The sequence below is a fragment of the Pseudochaenichthys georgianus genome, chromosome 6 (genome assembly GCF_902827115.2).
Source record: "Pseudochaenichthys georgianus chromosome 6, fPseGeo1.2, whole genome shotgun sequence".
Lineage (NCBI taxonomy): Eukaryota > Metazoa > Chordata > Actinopteri > Perciformes > Channichthyidae > Pseudochaenichthys > Pseudochaenichthys georgianus.
In genome coordinates, this window is record NC_047508.1 from 38,984,934 (window position 1) to 38,999,589 (window position 14,656).

At 41.5% G+C, this 14,656-nt stretch overlaps 1 protein-coding gene and 1 long non-coding RNA gene across 2 annotated transcripts; both read right to left on the reverse strand.

Annotated features, from left to right (window-relative positions):
• Positions 1-1,127: 1,127 nt before the first annotated feature.
• Positions 1,128-5,834, reverse strand: LOC139434019 (DNA polymerase III PolC-type-like). The gene is made up of 3 exons (XM_071203391.1): positions 5,476-5,834; positions 5,235-5,286; positions 1,128-1,921 (listed from the first exon to the last, which is right to left on the reverse strand). The coding sequence occupies exons 2-3, from the start codon at positions 5,284-5,286 to the stop codon at positions 1,395-1,397; spliced, it is 579 nt and encodes a 192-aa protein (XP_071059492.1). The 5' UTR covers positions 5,476-5,834; the 3' UTR covers positions 1,128-1,394.
• Positions 5,835-6,538: 704 nt separating this feature from the next.
• Positions 6,539-10,053, reverse strand: LOC117448321 (uncharacterized). Its single transcript, XR_004552321.2, has 3 exons — positions 9,978-10,053; positions 9,646-9,697; positions 6,539-7,508 (listed from the first exon to the last, which is right to left on the reverse strand). It is a non-coding gene; the product is annotated as an uncharacterized lncRNA (long non-coding RNA).
• Between the last annotated feature and the right edge of the window lie 4,603 nt (positions 10,054-14,656).

Below are 14,656 nucleotides of genomic sequence, written 5' to 3' on the forward strand. Positions count from 1 at the left end.
GCGGGGCTTCAGGTGATCCTGCAGAGCTGCGTGTCTCGGTCAGACTCAGCAGCTGATCTGATCTCTCTCTCGCTCCGGTTACACTACACTCGCGTTTATGTCCATATCGATCAGATCCAGCTCTCCTGATCGGCCTTTATAGAGAGCACCGATCAAACTATTAAGAGTGAATATCGGCCGATAATGACCGGCGGCCGATCGATCGGAGCCTCCCTAATTATTACCAGACATTTTGACCGTCAGGTTTTGAATTTACCGGTTTTTTATAAATTTTACCAGCTAAAAACCGGTAATTACCGGCTAACGGAAACCCTGCTCCAAATGTCTGTTCACGTCCCTGGTCTTCACTGCATTTAGCACCATAGACGCAAATCAGGTTGGCAACAGATGGGAAAAGACTGTATTCTGACCTGCTCGTGTATAGGTTCTCTTTACGAGTTGAATGTTGCTCTTCGCCCTCAAAGAGCCACTCTAAGGGAATGCAGGAGAGAAAAGTCTTTCTTTTCCGTGGATAAACAAATGAATCAAGTCTTGGTGCCTCCTGTTACAGGAGCCATCTGCAAGGGCATGCACAGTTCCAACAGTACAAGATAACAGGAGCAAACATTGTTCCCCATCAATAACTATTGATGCATTAAAGTGTTCTCCAAGCTGGTGAAGGAGCAGCTAGTTTGAATGACTTTGTATACTGCAGGGTAGCGTGTGAATTTACTCCAGGTGGAACTAAAGTCTGATTTAAGGGTTGATTATATTTCACATAATTAATCCACATATGTATAGTAAATAAAGATATTAAATAAATGTAGTGGAGTAAAAGTACACCATTTACCTCTGAATTGCACTGGAGTAGAAGTGCAAAGTAGCATAACATGGAAATACTCAAGTAAAGTTCTGATTCTAGTAAAGTAAATCTACTTAGTTACTTAACACCACTGAGTGTATATCTCTAACAATGATGTTGTTGGTGGATATAATGCCACTGAATATAGTTGTTTACAAGTTCATTACTACAGGTAGAGAAGAAATGAATATAATGATATATGATGTTTGAAAAACAAAGCTTGCCATGCCTTCAAGCAGTAGACATTTCTCCCTGAATGATGAAATTAGTTGAAGAAATTGTATAGAAGAGTCAAATTAAAGTTTAATGGTACTTTAAACATTATGCTTCGATTTAAAGGAAATACAAAAACAAACACTTTGAGCATGACACAGACCATCAAAAAGTATGAGTATCATTTAACATGGAGTTTGAGGTGTCACAAGCATTATGTCAGAAATCACACGTTTTCTTTTGTTATGCCGATCTGTACAACTACCTGTGGGTACATGATGAGAACACAAAACAACAAATGTTAACTTTAGTATTTAATATTTTAATGTTGTTCTGTAGATTAAATCCAGTCGGTGACATCCTCGATGTCATCATTGTCGGGATCCCAATAATTGAACAGCTCTTCCAGCTGTTTGGCCTTCTCCACTGCATTATGGGCATTGTATTTCCCTCCCAGGAAGTAGCGGACCAGATACGGCCGATTCAAAGGTTTCAGTTTAGGATAGAGATTCTTGCTCAGCTTTAAGGTATCCACAAACCCAGACACCACCTGTTTGAACTGCTCAAAGAGGGAGAACTTCTCCAGCACTCTCATGAGCACCCTTCCATGAAATTTCCTTGAGTTGTGGGCCGCCAGCAGCACGGGGCCGGGGAAGCGGCCAAGGTAGTGGATGAAAGTTGTTAAAGAATAGTAAAGTGTCATAGTGCTCACAGGCTCTTCGTGGAGGAACAGTTGGCCATAACTGACGGTGAGGCCGTTCACTTCTGAAGCTCGGTCTTCGATGGGGATGCCGGGGAGGATGTAGCGTTTGAAGATGGTATTTTCACAGCTGGCCGCCAACTGGACGATGTGACAAGATGTCACGCCTGCATGCAAAAAAGGAATTAATTTAATACAAAATATAAAAAGATATAGTCAAAATTATATAGTGGTCATCTTTTGTTCATCAAACAGCTTAATGTTTCACATTAGAATAAGCGGCTCAAAGCCAAAGGGACTTCTACTACATTCTTCCAGAATACTTTGATATTCTGTGAAGGACAGACCAACTTAACGACCAAGTTGAGATACAATCGTTTCAACAACAAAGACTAGTTAAGGACCCTCACAAACCCCCGAGACACAGATAAGAAGCAGACCCTAGTACCTCATTCACACAAACGCAACTCCGGTTCAAGCTCCGTGCTATAACTTTTCAGGTTCAGAACCGGTTCTTTGGTTTAGCTCTGGCTCTTTTCACACTGCCCAGAGTCCGACTGGTATTGCGTCATCGTTTGCGTCATGACGTAACCGTTTGCGTGCCTGCTTCATAAAGCCAAACCGCGCGGATGAAATCAGTTGCATTAATTTCTTATGGCTCTATCTGCTGCTTTTCCGGAGTCATTTATATGGTTTAGTTATATTCTTATAAAAAAGTGTACTCGTGTCAATAAAGTTTGTTTTAAAACACAACTGCTTCCGAGGTCGGTCTTATTTCTTAAGGTGGACTGAACCATGAGTGTGGAGTAACGTTGTATCTTTCATTTAAATGAACTGTAACCTTCACCCAGGTATTTAACAGCTGTTCTCAAATGAACACGTGAAGTAAAGTTGAATATTTATAGTTTTATAGATTTATAATGAGTTATAATGAGAGGTGATCAACGTGAATGCTCAGGTTCCACCTTAACACGCAGACACGTTGCTTCACCATGAGCAGAAACCTTTATATACAGTCTATGGCAGAAACACTGAAACTCTGAAACTCTTGTTAAGTTTCTCCATCGTTGTGTACAAACTGGATAAAACGCGGGCTTTTTGTTGTTGTTCAGGAGTTGATCTGTCTCTGCCCCTGCCCCGAGATGGGTCTGGCTGCAGACCGCAGCAAGGAGGCGGATCGTATAGGGGCGTTTCCTAACTTTTTTTATCCAATAGCAACTTAAGGGATTCCAGCTGCTTTTATAAATCCTCGCAGAAGAAGTCATTGTTCTAGTGATGGGAATTCCGGCTCTTCTTGGTGAGCCGGATCATTTGGCTCGGCTCACCAAGAAGAGCCGGCTCTTTCGGCTCCCAAAGGGCTCTTCAGTTTACCACATATTATACCTTTTAATTAAATCAAATGTAGCCCTGTTTTGACTAATGATGTATATGTGTACACATATATCACTTAAATTATTCAATACATCCTTTGTACTGAAGTATTCAAAAGTAAAAATTACATGTTTAATATAAATTATTTGCTGTGGCCAATTGTTTTCATTGCATTTACAGACCCGTGTAACTCTCTGATACCACCCAATGAATGCATTGACTTGCTTGTAGAACCACGCTACACAAAACAGATAGCAACACCTATAACAACTATTTTAAAAAAGGGGCTACTGTATCAACCTATATAAATATATATAGTTTTTCTCCCTGCAGGAGAGGGGAGCGTGCTTTGAGATCAGCTGCTAGGCTGCAGCGGGGAGAAGAGGGGGACAAAAAGAGATCTCCGTCCTCCGTGTTTTATTCTTATAGAAGTAAGAAGAGAAGTAATGGGGCAGAAACCCTCCTTTTTACGCAGCGGTCCAGAAATAGACATCAAACGGCGACACATATTCAGTTGCCAGTTACTTTTGGCATTAGGGCAGGGATATCTAGATACTTTCCAAGGTTTGACATAATGAATTGTGCTACTTTTAAAGCAAGCAACGATGTTTTCAAATCTGTAATAAAAAAGCTCCTCAAAAACACTATAGAAGCAGTTCCTGCCGTTGTTACGTTAGTTCAAACAGTAACAACGGACTACTTTTCTTAGCGGATGCATGTCAATTTAAATCAATACATAAAACTATTTTTTAAATCAATAAAATATTTTTCTAAATCCATAAAAGCATTTCAATTATTATTGGGAGTCATGTCGTTACTTTGTTGAGAATGTGGCCATGTGTAATAAGCGGGATAATGTCCACATTGCACATTGCATAATGTGCCCTCATGCCGATCTAGATCCCTCCGCAAAAACAAAACAAAAAACGGCTCGTTCGCGGGCGAGAGCCGCATCCCGTTGTTCACTATAGGATCCGCCCCTATACGATCCGCCCCTATACGATCCGCCTCCTTGCTGCGGTCTGCAGCCAGACTCTATTGCCTGCCCCCGCCTCGACGTAAGCGTGATGTATGTGGTGCTTTTGCCTTTTGCTCTGGCCGGACAATTTTTTGGTGCTTGAAACGAACCGGATTCCGGAGCTAAGAGGCTGCTACGCTGCGGTGTGAAGAGGAAAACCCGGTGCTTTTCAAGCTCCAGCTCCGAACCGGCCCTGAAACACCGTTGGTGTGAATGAGGTAAGAGAGAATTGAAAACAATTCAGGATGGGGGCTGCTGGAGGTGTTACATCCCCCCCTCCCTCCTAATCTGTGCTCCTTTTCCCCTCAGTCAGAAACGGGTTTATTGCCAGGTAGGATGGATCACACATACGAGGAATTTGACTTGATGTCATGGTGCATACATAAAATATAAAACAAAAAATCTTTAAAAAGTACACAGATAGCGAACACTGTAAAAAAAAGATCTCCTTAAAATAATTAAAAGCAATCAAGAAAAATAAAAAAGACAATTCAAGCCATTTTTCATGCCATCTACACAACTAATTTCATTTCATTTCAAACCTTTATTTAGACAGCTAGGTCCCTTGAGATCATGGATCTCTTTTACAAGGGAGACCTGCAACTAATTGCAGTTAATTATGAACTTTTGAGCTCAATCAAATAATAAAAATAAAGATACATATTATTTGCAAAGTGATCTATGGCATACTGTTGCCCCTCAGGCAACAATCTACATTTTTGGTCCTCACACGACTCTTTAATTTTGTTCGTAAATAAATTATTTAGATACCAGACATGTCTGTGTTCACTTAAATGAGGGGTTGGTGTGTGTGTGTGTGTGTGTGTGTGTGTGTGTGTGTGTGTGTGTGTGTGTGTGTGTGTGTGTGTGTGTGTGTGTGTGTGTGTGTGTGTGTGTGTGTGTGTGTGTGTGTGTGTGTGTGTGTGTGTGTGTGTGTGTGTGTGTGTGTTTCTGTGTCATACACACACACACACACACACACACACATACTCCGGGGACCCCAAAGCTCCCCAAAAAAACGTGAAATATTTTCTCCTAATAAGCAACTATAGTATGTATTAATAAACAGACATCAAGTAATTGTTATTTACCTAATCCTGTGGTCTCAAGTTTAAAGAAAACGATGGTACCCTGCCGAGCCATCTGCAGGTATTAAAAGAAAAAGACATTTGAACATACAACATTCACTTATGCTTTGGACAAAGAATTAAAAGGTAGTACTCAAAAAGTGTGTAGCATTCAATATGTATGCTAATTCAAAGTAGGAGTAAAGTTAGGCGACTGATAAAGTCGCAAATGTATAAAAAAGAGAGAAAAGATGCCAGAACTCACCGTGGACGCTGAAATAATCCTGTCACTGCCACAACACCTCCACAAACGGAACTCAACTAGGAATATAAATGCTTTTTTGTTATTTTTTCAGTGTCCTCGTGTACTGACTGACCCGCCTGTCTTGTCTTATCCGCCGCAGCTGCAAAACTAAGCGAGTTTCCCGTGAATGTGGAAAGTTCCCCGCAGTTCGTTTAGTTTCAGTTTCAATACAGGTCTACGGTTTTGACCCGACTTGTCCCAGAGTTCAGGCTGCTGTGGTCACTGTTTTTTGGAAAACGAATTAAACTAATGTTGGTTTTAAACTAAATAATCATAATGTTGAACTGTCCTGCTCTGCTCCCAGAGCGTAAGTGAGGGATCCTGGGGACTACCCTCTGAAATGGGGGGTGTTACTGATCTCCTGATTAAGTGGTCGTGACACCTACAAATCCTGCCTCCATGAAATGTATCATTGTTAACTACATTTATGATTGGCTTTAGTTTGTTTGGATGGAAGTAAGTGTTTCTAAGACATGTATTACCAGATATCCGAAACCAGACATCATGCTGAACTTTTGAACAATACTCACGCTTTACGTCTCGGTTTTAAAAGTTTGCATGCAACATGTCACAATAGGAAGCCCTGTGGTTTTGACACCTTGAGGAATGTTAACAAATGAATCAAGTCTTGTCTTCCAGGAGGCCTCTGCAAGGGCATGCACAGTTCCAACAGTATAAGATAAAAGTAGCAAACAGTATTTTCCCCCAACAATAATTATTGATGCATTAAAGTGTTCTCAAAGCTGGTGAAGGAGCAGCTAGTTTGAATGACTTTGTATACTGCAGGGTAGCGTGTGAATTTACTCCAGGTGGAACTAAAGTCTGATTTAAGGGTTGATTATATTTCACATAATTAATCCAAATCTGTAAAGTAACTAAAGATATTAAATATATGTAGTGGAGTAAAAGTACACCATTTACCTCTGAGAGCACTGGAGTAGAAGTGCAAAGTAGCATAACATGGAAATACTCAAGTAAAGTAAAGTTCTGATTCTAAAATACAAGTATCTCAAAATTGTTCTTATTGCTTGAGTAAATCTACTTAGTTACTTAACACCACTGAGTGTATATCTCTAACAATGATGTTGTTGGTGGATATAATGCCACTGAATATAGTTGTTTACAAGTTCATTACTACAGGTAGAGAAGAAAATGAATATAATGATATATGATGTTTGAAAAACAAAGCATGCCATGCCTTCAAGGAGTAGACATTTCTCCCTGAATGATGGCTAGAAATGAGTTGAAGAAATTGTATAGAAGAGTCAAATTAAAGTTTAATGGTACTTTACACATTATGCTTCGATTTAAAGGAAATACAAAAGCAAACACTTTGAGCATGACACAGACCATCAAAACAAGCATGTCATAAATCACACGTTTTTTGTTGTTATGTCGAACCACCTGTGGGTACATGATGAGAACACAAAACAACACATATTAACTTTAGTATTTAATATTTTAATGTTGTTCTGTAGATTAAATCCAGTCGGTGACATCTTCGATGTCATCATTGTCGGAATCCCAATAATTGAACAGCTCTTCCAGCTGTTCGGCCTTCTCCACTGCATTATGGGCATTGTATTTCCCTCCCAGGAAGTAGCGGACCAGATACGGCCGATTCAAAGGTTTCAGTTTAGGATGGAGATTCTTGCTCAGCGTTAAGGTATCCACAAACCCAGACACCACCTTTTTGAACTGCTCAAAGAGGGAACACTTCTCCAGCACTCTCATGAGCACCCTTCTATGAAATCTCCTTGAGTTGTGGGCCGCCAGCAGCGGGGCCGGGGAAGCTGCCAAGGTAGTCGATGAAAGTTGTTAAAGAATAGTAAAGTGTCATAGTGCTCACAGGCTCAACAGTTGGCCATAACGGACGGTGAAGCCGTTCACTTTTGTAGCTACGAGTTCGAATGGGATGCGGGGGAGGATGTAGCGGTTGAAGATGGTATTTTCACAGCTGGCCGCCAACTGGACGATATGACAAGATTTAGTGCCTGCATGCAAAAAAGAAATTAATTTAATACAAAATATAAAAAGATATAGTCAAAATTATATAGTGGTCATCTTTTGTTCATCAAACGGCTTAATGTTTCCCGTTAGAACAAGCAGCTCAAAGCAAAAGAACTACACTGGCTTCCCGTTACTCACCGCATCAACTACAAACTCCTGGTCCTTACCTATAAAGCCCTCCACCATCTGGCCCCCCCGTACCTCACTGACCTTCTCATCCCCTACCATCCTCCCCGGACCCTCAGATCCACCTCGGCCGGCCTGCTTTCCACCCCCATTGGCAATCTCCGGAGCTTTGGAGACAGAGCCTTCTCTGTGGCCGCCCCAAAGCTCTGGAACTCCCTCCCCCAAGACCTCCGTGAGTCCGAGTCCCTCACTCTGTTCCAGTCCCGCCTCAAAACCCATCTTTTCACCTCTCTCTATCTGTAAAACACCCCCCCACTCATTTTCGACCTCCTCCTGACTGCCACTGTGTTTTGTTTTGTTATTTTGTTATTTCTTAGTCTGTTGTCTACCTGCCCCAGTCTATCTCCCCCCCCCCCCCCCTCATATTGTTAAGCGTCTTTGGGTACTATAAAAGCGCTATATAAATCCAATATATTATTATTATTAAAAGGGACTTCTACTACATTCTTACAGAATACTTTGATATTCTGTGAAGGACAGACCAACTTAACGACCAAGTTGAGATACAATCTTTTCAACAACAAAGACTAGTTAAGGACCCTCACAAACCCCCGAGACACCGATAAGAAGCAGACCCTAGGAGAGAGTTTGAAACAATACAGGATGGGGGCTGCTGGAGGTGTGACATCCCCCTCCTCCCTCCTAATCTGTGCTTCTTTCTCCCTTTCCACTTCTGAAGATCTCCTTAAAATAATTAAAATAATTTGGACATGCCATCCACACAACTAATTTCAGTAGACTAATTATGAACCTTTGAGCTCAATCAAATAATAAATATATCAATAAATATTGTTAACAAAGTGATCAATGGCATACTGTTGCCCCTCAGGCAACAAACTACCTTTTTGTTCCTCACACCGACTCTTTAATTTTGTTTGTAAATAAATGATTTAAAATATTATAATACCAGACATGTCTATGTTCATTTAAATGAGGGGTTGGAAGCAGTCGTTTCAAGAGGCAACACCACAGAGTCCTTGGGACAAAAAGCCACAAATATACAAATATCACTTTTCCTGAAGTTTTAAATGTATCTGACTTTATATAAAAATATATGTATGTGCTTGGATGTGTTTGATTGTTGAATACTTATTACTTATATATAATCATTTATATACTAAAACATCGTTTTTTGTTCGTTGTTTTAGTGTCTCTGACATATACCCCCAACAACACATTAGCCGCATTCACACTGCGGTACTTTTCCCACAAAGGTTCATGCGAACTTAGTTCATGATCGCGTTCACACCAAAAAGAGCCGGTACTAAAAGTAGTTCATGCGAACCTTTTTACCCCCTCGAAACTCCCAAAAAGTTTTGTGAAGCCGCCATTTTATTATCCTCGCATTAGCATTATTAGCATTAGCATTAGCCCAGCGCAGAAGCTCAGAGAGACTAACTTATGGCAACACAAAATAAAACATGGGAGCGGTGGAGATGAGGAGGTGTCGGCGTTCTGGCGATTTACTCGGAAGGCTTCAGTAGAAGCTGCTGGGACTCCCAGCAGCTTCTACTGAAGCCAGTCCCCAACTCCGGGGACTTCCGGCCGGGGACTTTGGGCGGCAGTATACGCCGTGAAGTGGTTTGCGGCCTGCCAGTAAACCCAAAGCAGAAGAAGAAGAAGTGACGTCAGCGGCTTCATTTGCCTAATCCACCCCCAGGGACTTTTTCTGGTGTGAACGCGATCTGTACTTAGTTCATGCGAACTAAAGAGTTCGAACGCGCATGAACTAAGTTCGCATGAACCTTTGTGGGAAAAGTACCGCAGTGTGAACGCGGCTATTCAAACATGTATTCCAACTACCAACAGACACACACAGACACACGCACGCGCACGCAGGGACCCCAAAGCTCCCCAAAATGATGTGAAATAATTTCTCCTAATAACCAGATATAGTAAGTATTAATAAAGAGACATCAAGTAAATGTTATTTACGTAATCCTGTGGTCTCAAGGTCAAAGAAAACGATGGTACCCGGCCAAGCCATCTGCACGAATGAAAAGAAAAAGACATTTGAACATACAACATTCAAATTATGCATTGGACAAAGAATTAAAAGAAAGTACTGAAAAAGCAAATTAAAAGTAGGAGTAAAGTTAGACGATAAAGTCAGAAATGTATAAAAAAGAAAGAGAGAAATTATGCCGGAACTCAGCGTGGACGCTGCAATAATCCTGTCACTGCCACAACATCTCCACAAACTGAACTCAACTAGAAATATCAATTGGTTTTTGTTATTTTTTCAGTTTCCTCGTGTACTGACTGACCTGCCTGTTTTGTCTGCCGCAGCTGCAAAACTAAGCGAGTTTCCCTTGAATGTAGAAAGTTCCCCGCAGTTCGTTTAGTTTCAGTTTCAATACAGGCAGGGCCGGCCCTAGACTTTTGGGGGCCCTAAGTGAGCTTTGGCTTGGGGGCCCCCTCACTCTAGCGCATTCTCACTACACACAACACGGAACCAATTTTTGTCTTATGATGTTAGCATAAGCACACATATTGTATACATATGCATGTTAACACTGAAGTGGGACCTGAGAACAGCAACACAGTCTTTAAATTGACTACAAATAACTACCTATAACTAATGACTATATCAACTCAGTGACCAGTGTTGGAGTCAGAGCGGTCTAAAACCCACCTCGGCTCCGCATGTCGTTTGGTGAGCTGGGTAAAATCATAAAAGGAAGGAATTCAAATACACCAGGATACAAGTTAAACAATATTCTGTTTTAATGACAAAAGGCACAATACAATTTACAGAGTACTCTGGGCTCAATTCCACTACCGCGCTACACCGAGACGGTCAGTCAGAAGGGGCACCGAGCATCAAAATATCATATTATTTATACACACAAGTGGGAAGGGGTTGTGTCGGTTCCTCGTCCCTAGCTATTTGTTATTGGCGATTTCACTTCTGGGCGAGCTAGCCAGTGAGTTGGCAGTTTTCCATTGGCCAGTTTCACTTCTGGGCGGACCCAAGACAATGAGTCAGCAGCCGTTGACTCCGTCTGATTCGCTCCCTCTCCTTACAGTGTGTGTGTCTGAGGCTGCGGCCACACAAAGACGAAAACGGCTAAACGCATAGGATTAACGCAAACGCAATCGCAAAAAAGCTTCCGTCCACACGCAATATTCACCGGATAGTGTCTGTCCACACGAGACCGCTCCGTTTAGCTCCAACCGCTGGAGAAGCTGCAGTACATATGCAGGAGCCTGTACGTGGCGCTGTAGCTTCCTCCACAAAAGCAGCGAAGAAGCATGGTTGTCATGGTTGCCCTTCTGTTTATTCTCCGCGGTGGGGGCCGAGGGAACCGGGCAGAGTTTTTCGCCAGTCAACGTGTATTAAAGTTTAAATCTTCCGGACAAAATCATAAAAGTGCCGGTCAAAGGTCTTCTTTGTTATTTATTGAGCTTTAAAACAAATGAATAACGACTCTATATAATATAATAATAAAATACACGGAGCCTCTCTTTTTCCTCCCTCTCTTCGGACAGCGTCAGTGTCTGTCTCATGCAGCAGCTGATCCAGTAATCAGTGACCCGGCCGACAGTAAAAATAAACATATTTATAACTAGTTTAGGCAGTTTGAGAGGTAATTAAAATAGCTAAGGGTGATGATCTGACTTGAAGTGTGTGTTTTGCTGCAGCGGGAGGAGCTGCAGGTGAGCAGAGCTGCGTGTCTCCGTCCTGTCAGATTAGACTTCACTCGCGTTTAGGTCCATATCGAGAGAAAGATAAATAATCTGAATTCAGTGTGCAGTTTACTTTGACGCGGGGGTGAGCAGCAGAGGTGGGGAGAGGCTATTGTCTCATCATTATCAGAAAATGATCGGATAGGGCGCACACACGGAGCCGTTGGACCCCCCAGAGCGTTGCGTATGCCGTTCTATCCACCTTGGGACCCGTTATCGTTTCCTCAGTCGTTTAGTGCCGTATTCGGTCGTCCTCGTGTGGCCGAACGGTCTATATAGATGTTTTTTATTTTAAAGAAAATTCAGATTGAACATGGTAAAAAACTGTAAATTATAGTGTCCGTCCAAAAATTATGTTTTACTTATAGTGAAAACTACCCTTGGATGATGGTAAGGTAGACTAAAAGCTTTAGGAATCCAAAGTACAACATATAATAAGTACCCTGTATCAAGATTGATGCAAAACAAGTGACATTTGACCTTTTTAGAGAGGTTTAGCAAAAGAAAACTCCACCTCTGAGGTGATTTGGGTGGAAATGGGGGTTTCTCTGAAACCCATTGGTCGATTTTGGTGATTGACATATCTTTCTGACCGTTAGAGCCAATACACATGGTACAACAAAAAGGTGGGGGGCTTTGCGCACGCAGTTTTGCATCAGAGTGATTTGAATACATTGAATACATTTAACACATTTAACACATTGAATACTTTGAATACATTGAATACATGTAAAACATTGAATACATTTAACACATAATTAATATACATGAATAACAGAGCTTGATAATATAATTTAAAGAGCAACTTGCAGGTTAGACACACCAGTGAATACATGTGTAGGAAAATGATGAATACACTAGATTTTCCAAAAGATATACAGAAATATACACTACAGTGACATCTGGGGCCTCGTGTATAACGCTGTGCATAGGATTCACGTGGGAAGGTTGCTTACGTAGTAGAAATCCGAAAAATAGGTACATAAATGATCCGACATTTTCCAATTCACTGTACATTGCGTACCGGCGAGGAAAGTGCATACGGCAATTCCTACGCCGGTTTCCCTTTATAAATCACAATCAACTCAAAATGCGGTGCAGCTTTTGCGGGCTTCACGTAACACCCATATTTGCCTATAAATAGTCAAAGAAACGCCCATTCATTAATTCATTCATTCATTCTGACTGACTTTATGAAGAAGATCGCAGGAAATGACGACAGAACAGAGACATCTCACACCGTGTCAGATTTTGGTTATTTTGGGGAGGTCGAGATAAATCATATTGTTTGGTGGATGCAGTTTGAACCAGAGTAGCAGCATGGAGGTCGGATCGTCACCAAAATAAATAAATAAGTGGTCCGAAAAAGGTTCATGACAAAGAAATACACATAGCCTTCCTCAGGCAGTGTGTTTGTGCCGGGGACGACCATGACCATGCATCACAGTAAGATCATTATTCTGTTACAGACACACCAGATAAGAATACTGTTAACATCTACTGAAATGCTAAGTATGCCCTTTTATGATAAATATTAAAACCACTCTCAGTACTTCTTAAGCACTGCAATAGCTCCTATATATACTGCTAGTGTTTAGGAGTTGCACATTCCAGGGGCTTTTGTTAAGGATTAGCCAGATGTTTAGAGGTGCTGCCACCTTTGCCATCAGTTGCAGCAAATGTTTTTGTGCAACTGGTTTTGCCCATTTGGACTACAGAAGAGCAAGGACAGAGAAACACTGTCCCCGAATTTCCTCTTAGGAATTGCATAGAATGGCATAGCAGGAGTCTGCAACCTATACTATCAAAAGAGCCAATTTGCCCTCTCTTCCATACAATTTGTCTGGAGCCACAAAATCAATTTGTTAGCACAGCTTAAAACATATAGTTACACCATATGTGCAAAACATACTTTATTGCATGTATACAATTATAGAAAAACAATAAAAAGAACCGTTGACATATTTTGGTATTTTTACTTGTTAAGATAAAGAAAATCACTTTTATGAAGAGGTGTAACAATACAATGGTATGTGTAGGCCTACTTTAAGATAAATTAAACAGAAGTCTGCCTCCTCATCTATCCCTACCTCTGTCCCTTTTTCTGAGTCTGTCACTTCATCTTCATCCCTCACATTCATCTCTTCTTCGCCTTCACTTATGTCTTCATCTCCTTTCTTTCTCCGGTGACCCTCCTGGTCTCTCCACCATTAAGCAGAGGAAGCCACAGAAGGAGATGAAGTCTTCTCATCTTTCATTCCCTTGCTCCTTTCCTGTTCAGTTCTCTGCAAACTTCTACACATATTTCCATTTTTACAGTTCTTTAATACTTTTGTTGAATTACTCGAACTACTCTGGCCTGCAAGATTATGTGATTCAAGAAGTGTTTCGCAGGCACATCGGATATCACGGAGATTTCCATAGGAATGAATGGACTTCTGGTTGGTGCTCCTCCGTGTACACACGTATGTGGAAACGAGGCGTAACAGTCTTAGGCCCCGCCACACGAGGACGAAAACGGCTAAACGCATAGGATTAACACAAACGCAATCACAAACAAGCTTCCGTCCACACGCAATATTCACCGGATCGTGTCTGTCCACACGAGACCGCTCCGTTTAGCTCCAACCGCTGGAGAAGCAGTACATGCAGGAGCCTGTACGTGGCGCTGTAACTTCCTCCACAAAAGCAGCGAAGAAGCATGGTTGTCATGGTTGCCCTTCTGTTTATTCTCCGAGGTGGGGGCCGAGGGAACCGGGCAGAGTTTTTCGCCAGTCAACGTGAATTAAAGTTTAAATCTTCCAACAAAATTATAAAAGTGCCGGTCAAAGGTCTTCTTTGTTATTTATTGAGCTTTAAAACAAATGAATAACGAATCTATATAATATAATAATAAAATCAGGGCTGCCAATATTTGAGTTCAGCTTGGAGTAAGATTTTTTTTTGGTGAACCGAAAAAAGAAACGTTCATGTGTACAGTGTTACAAATGTATTGAACATGTACAAACTAGGGTTTCCCATTAATGTACCGGGCGCTACAGTGGAATACGCACATACACCGTGCACCCGCGACTCTTACAATGAAGGCTCGACAATCAGCTCTCAGCATATAAAATGGCGAATAGGTGTAAGCAGAGGTAAAGTGCTATTTTATAAGCGGGGGGTCCTCACCTCCTCTAGGGGGGTCCCGGAAGATTTTTTTGTTAAATATTGAAGTTAAATTCATCAACCTGGTGCACTTTGAGAGCAAAATGAA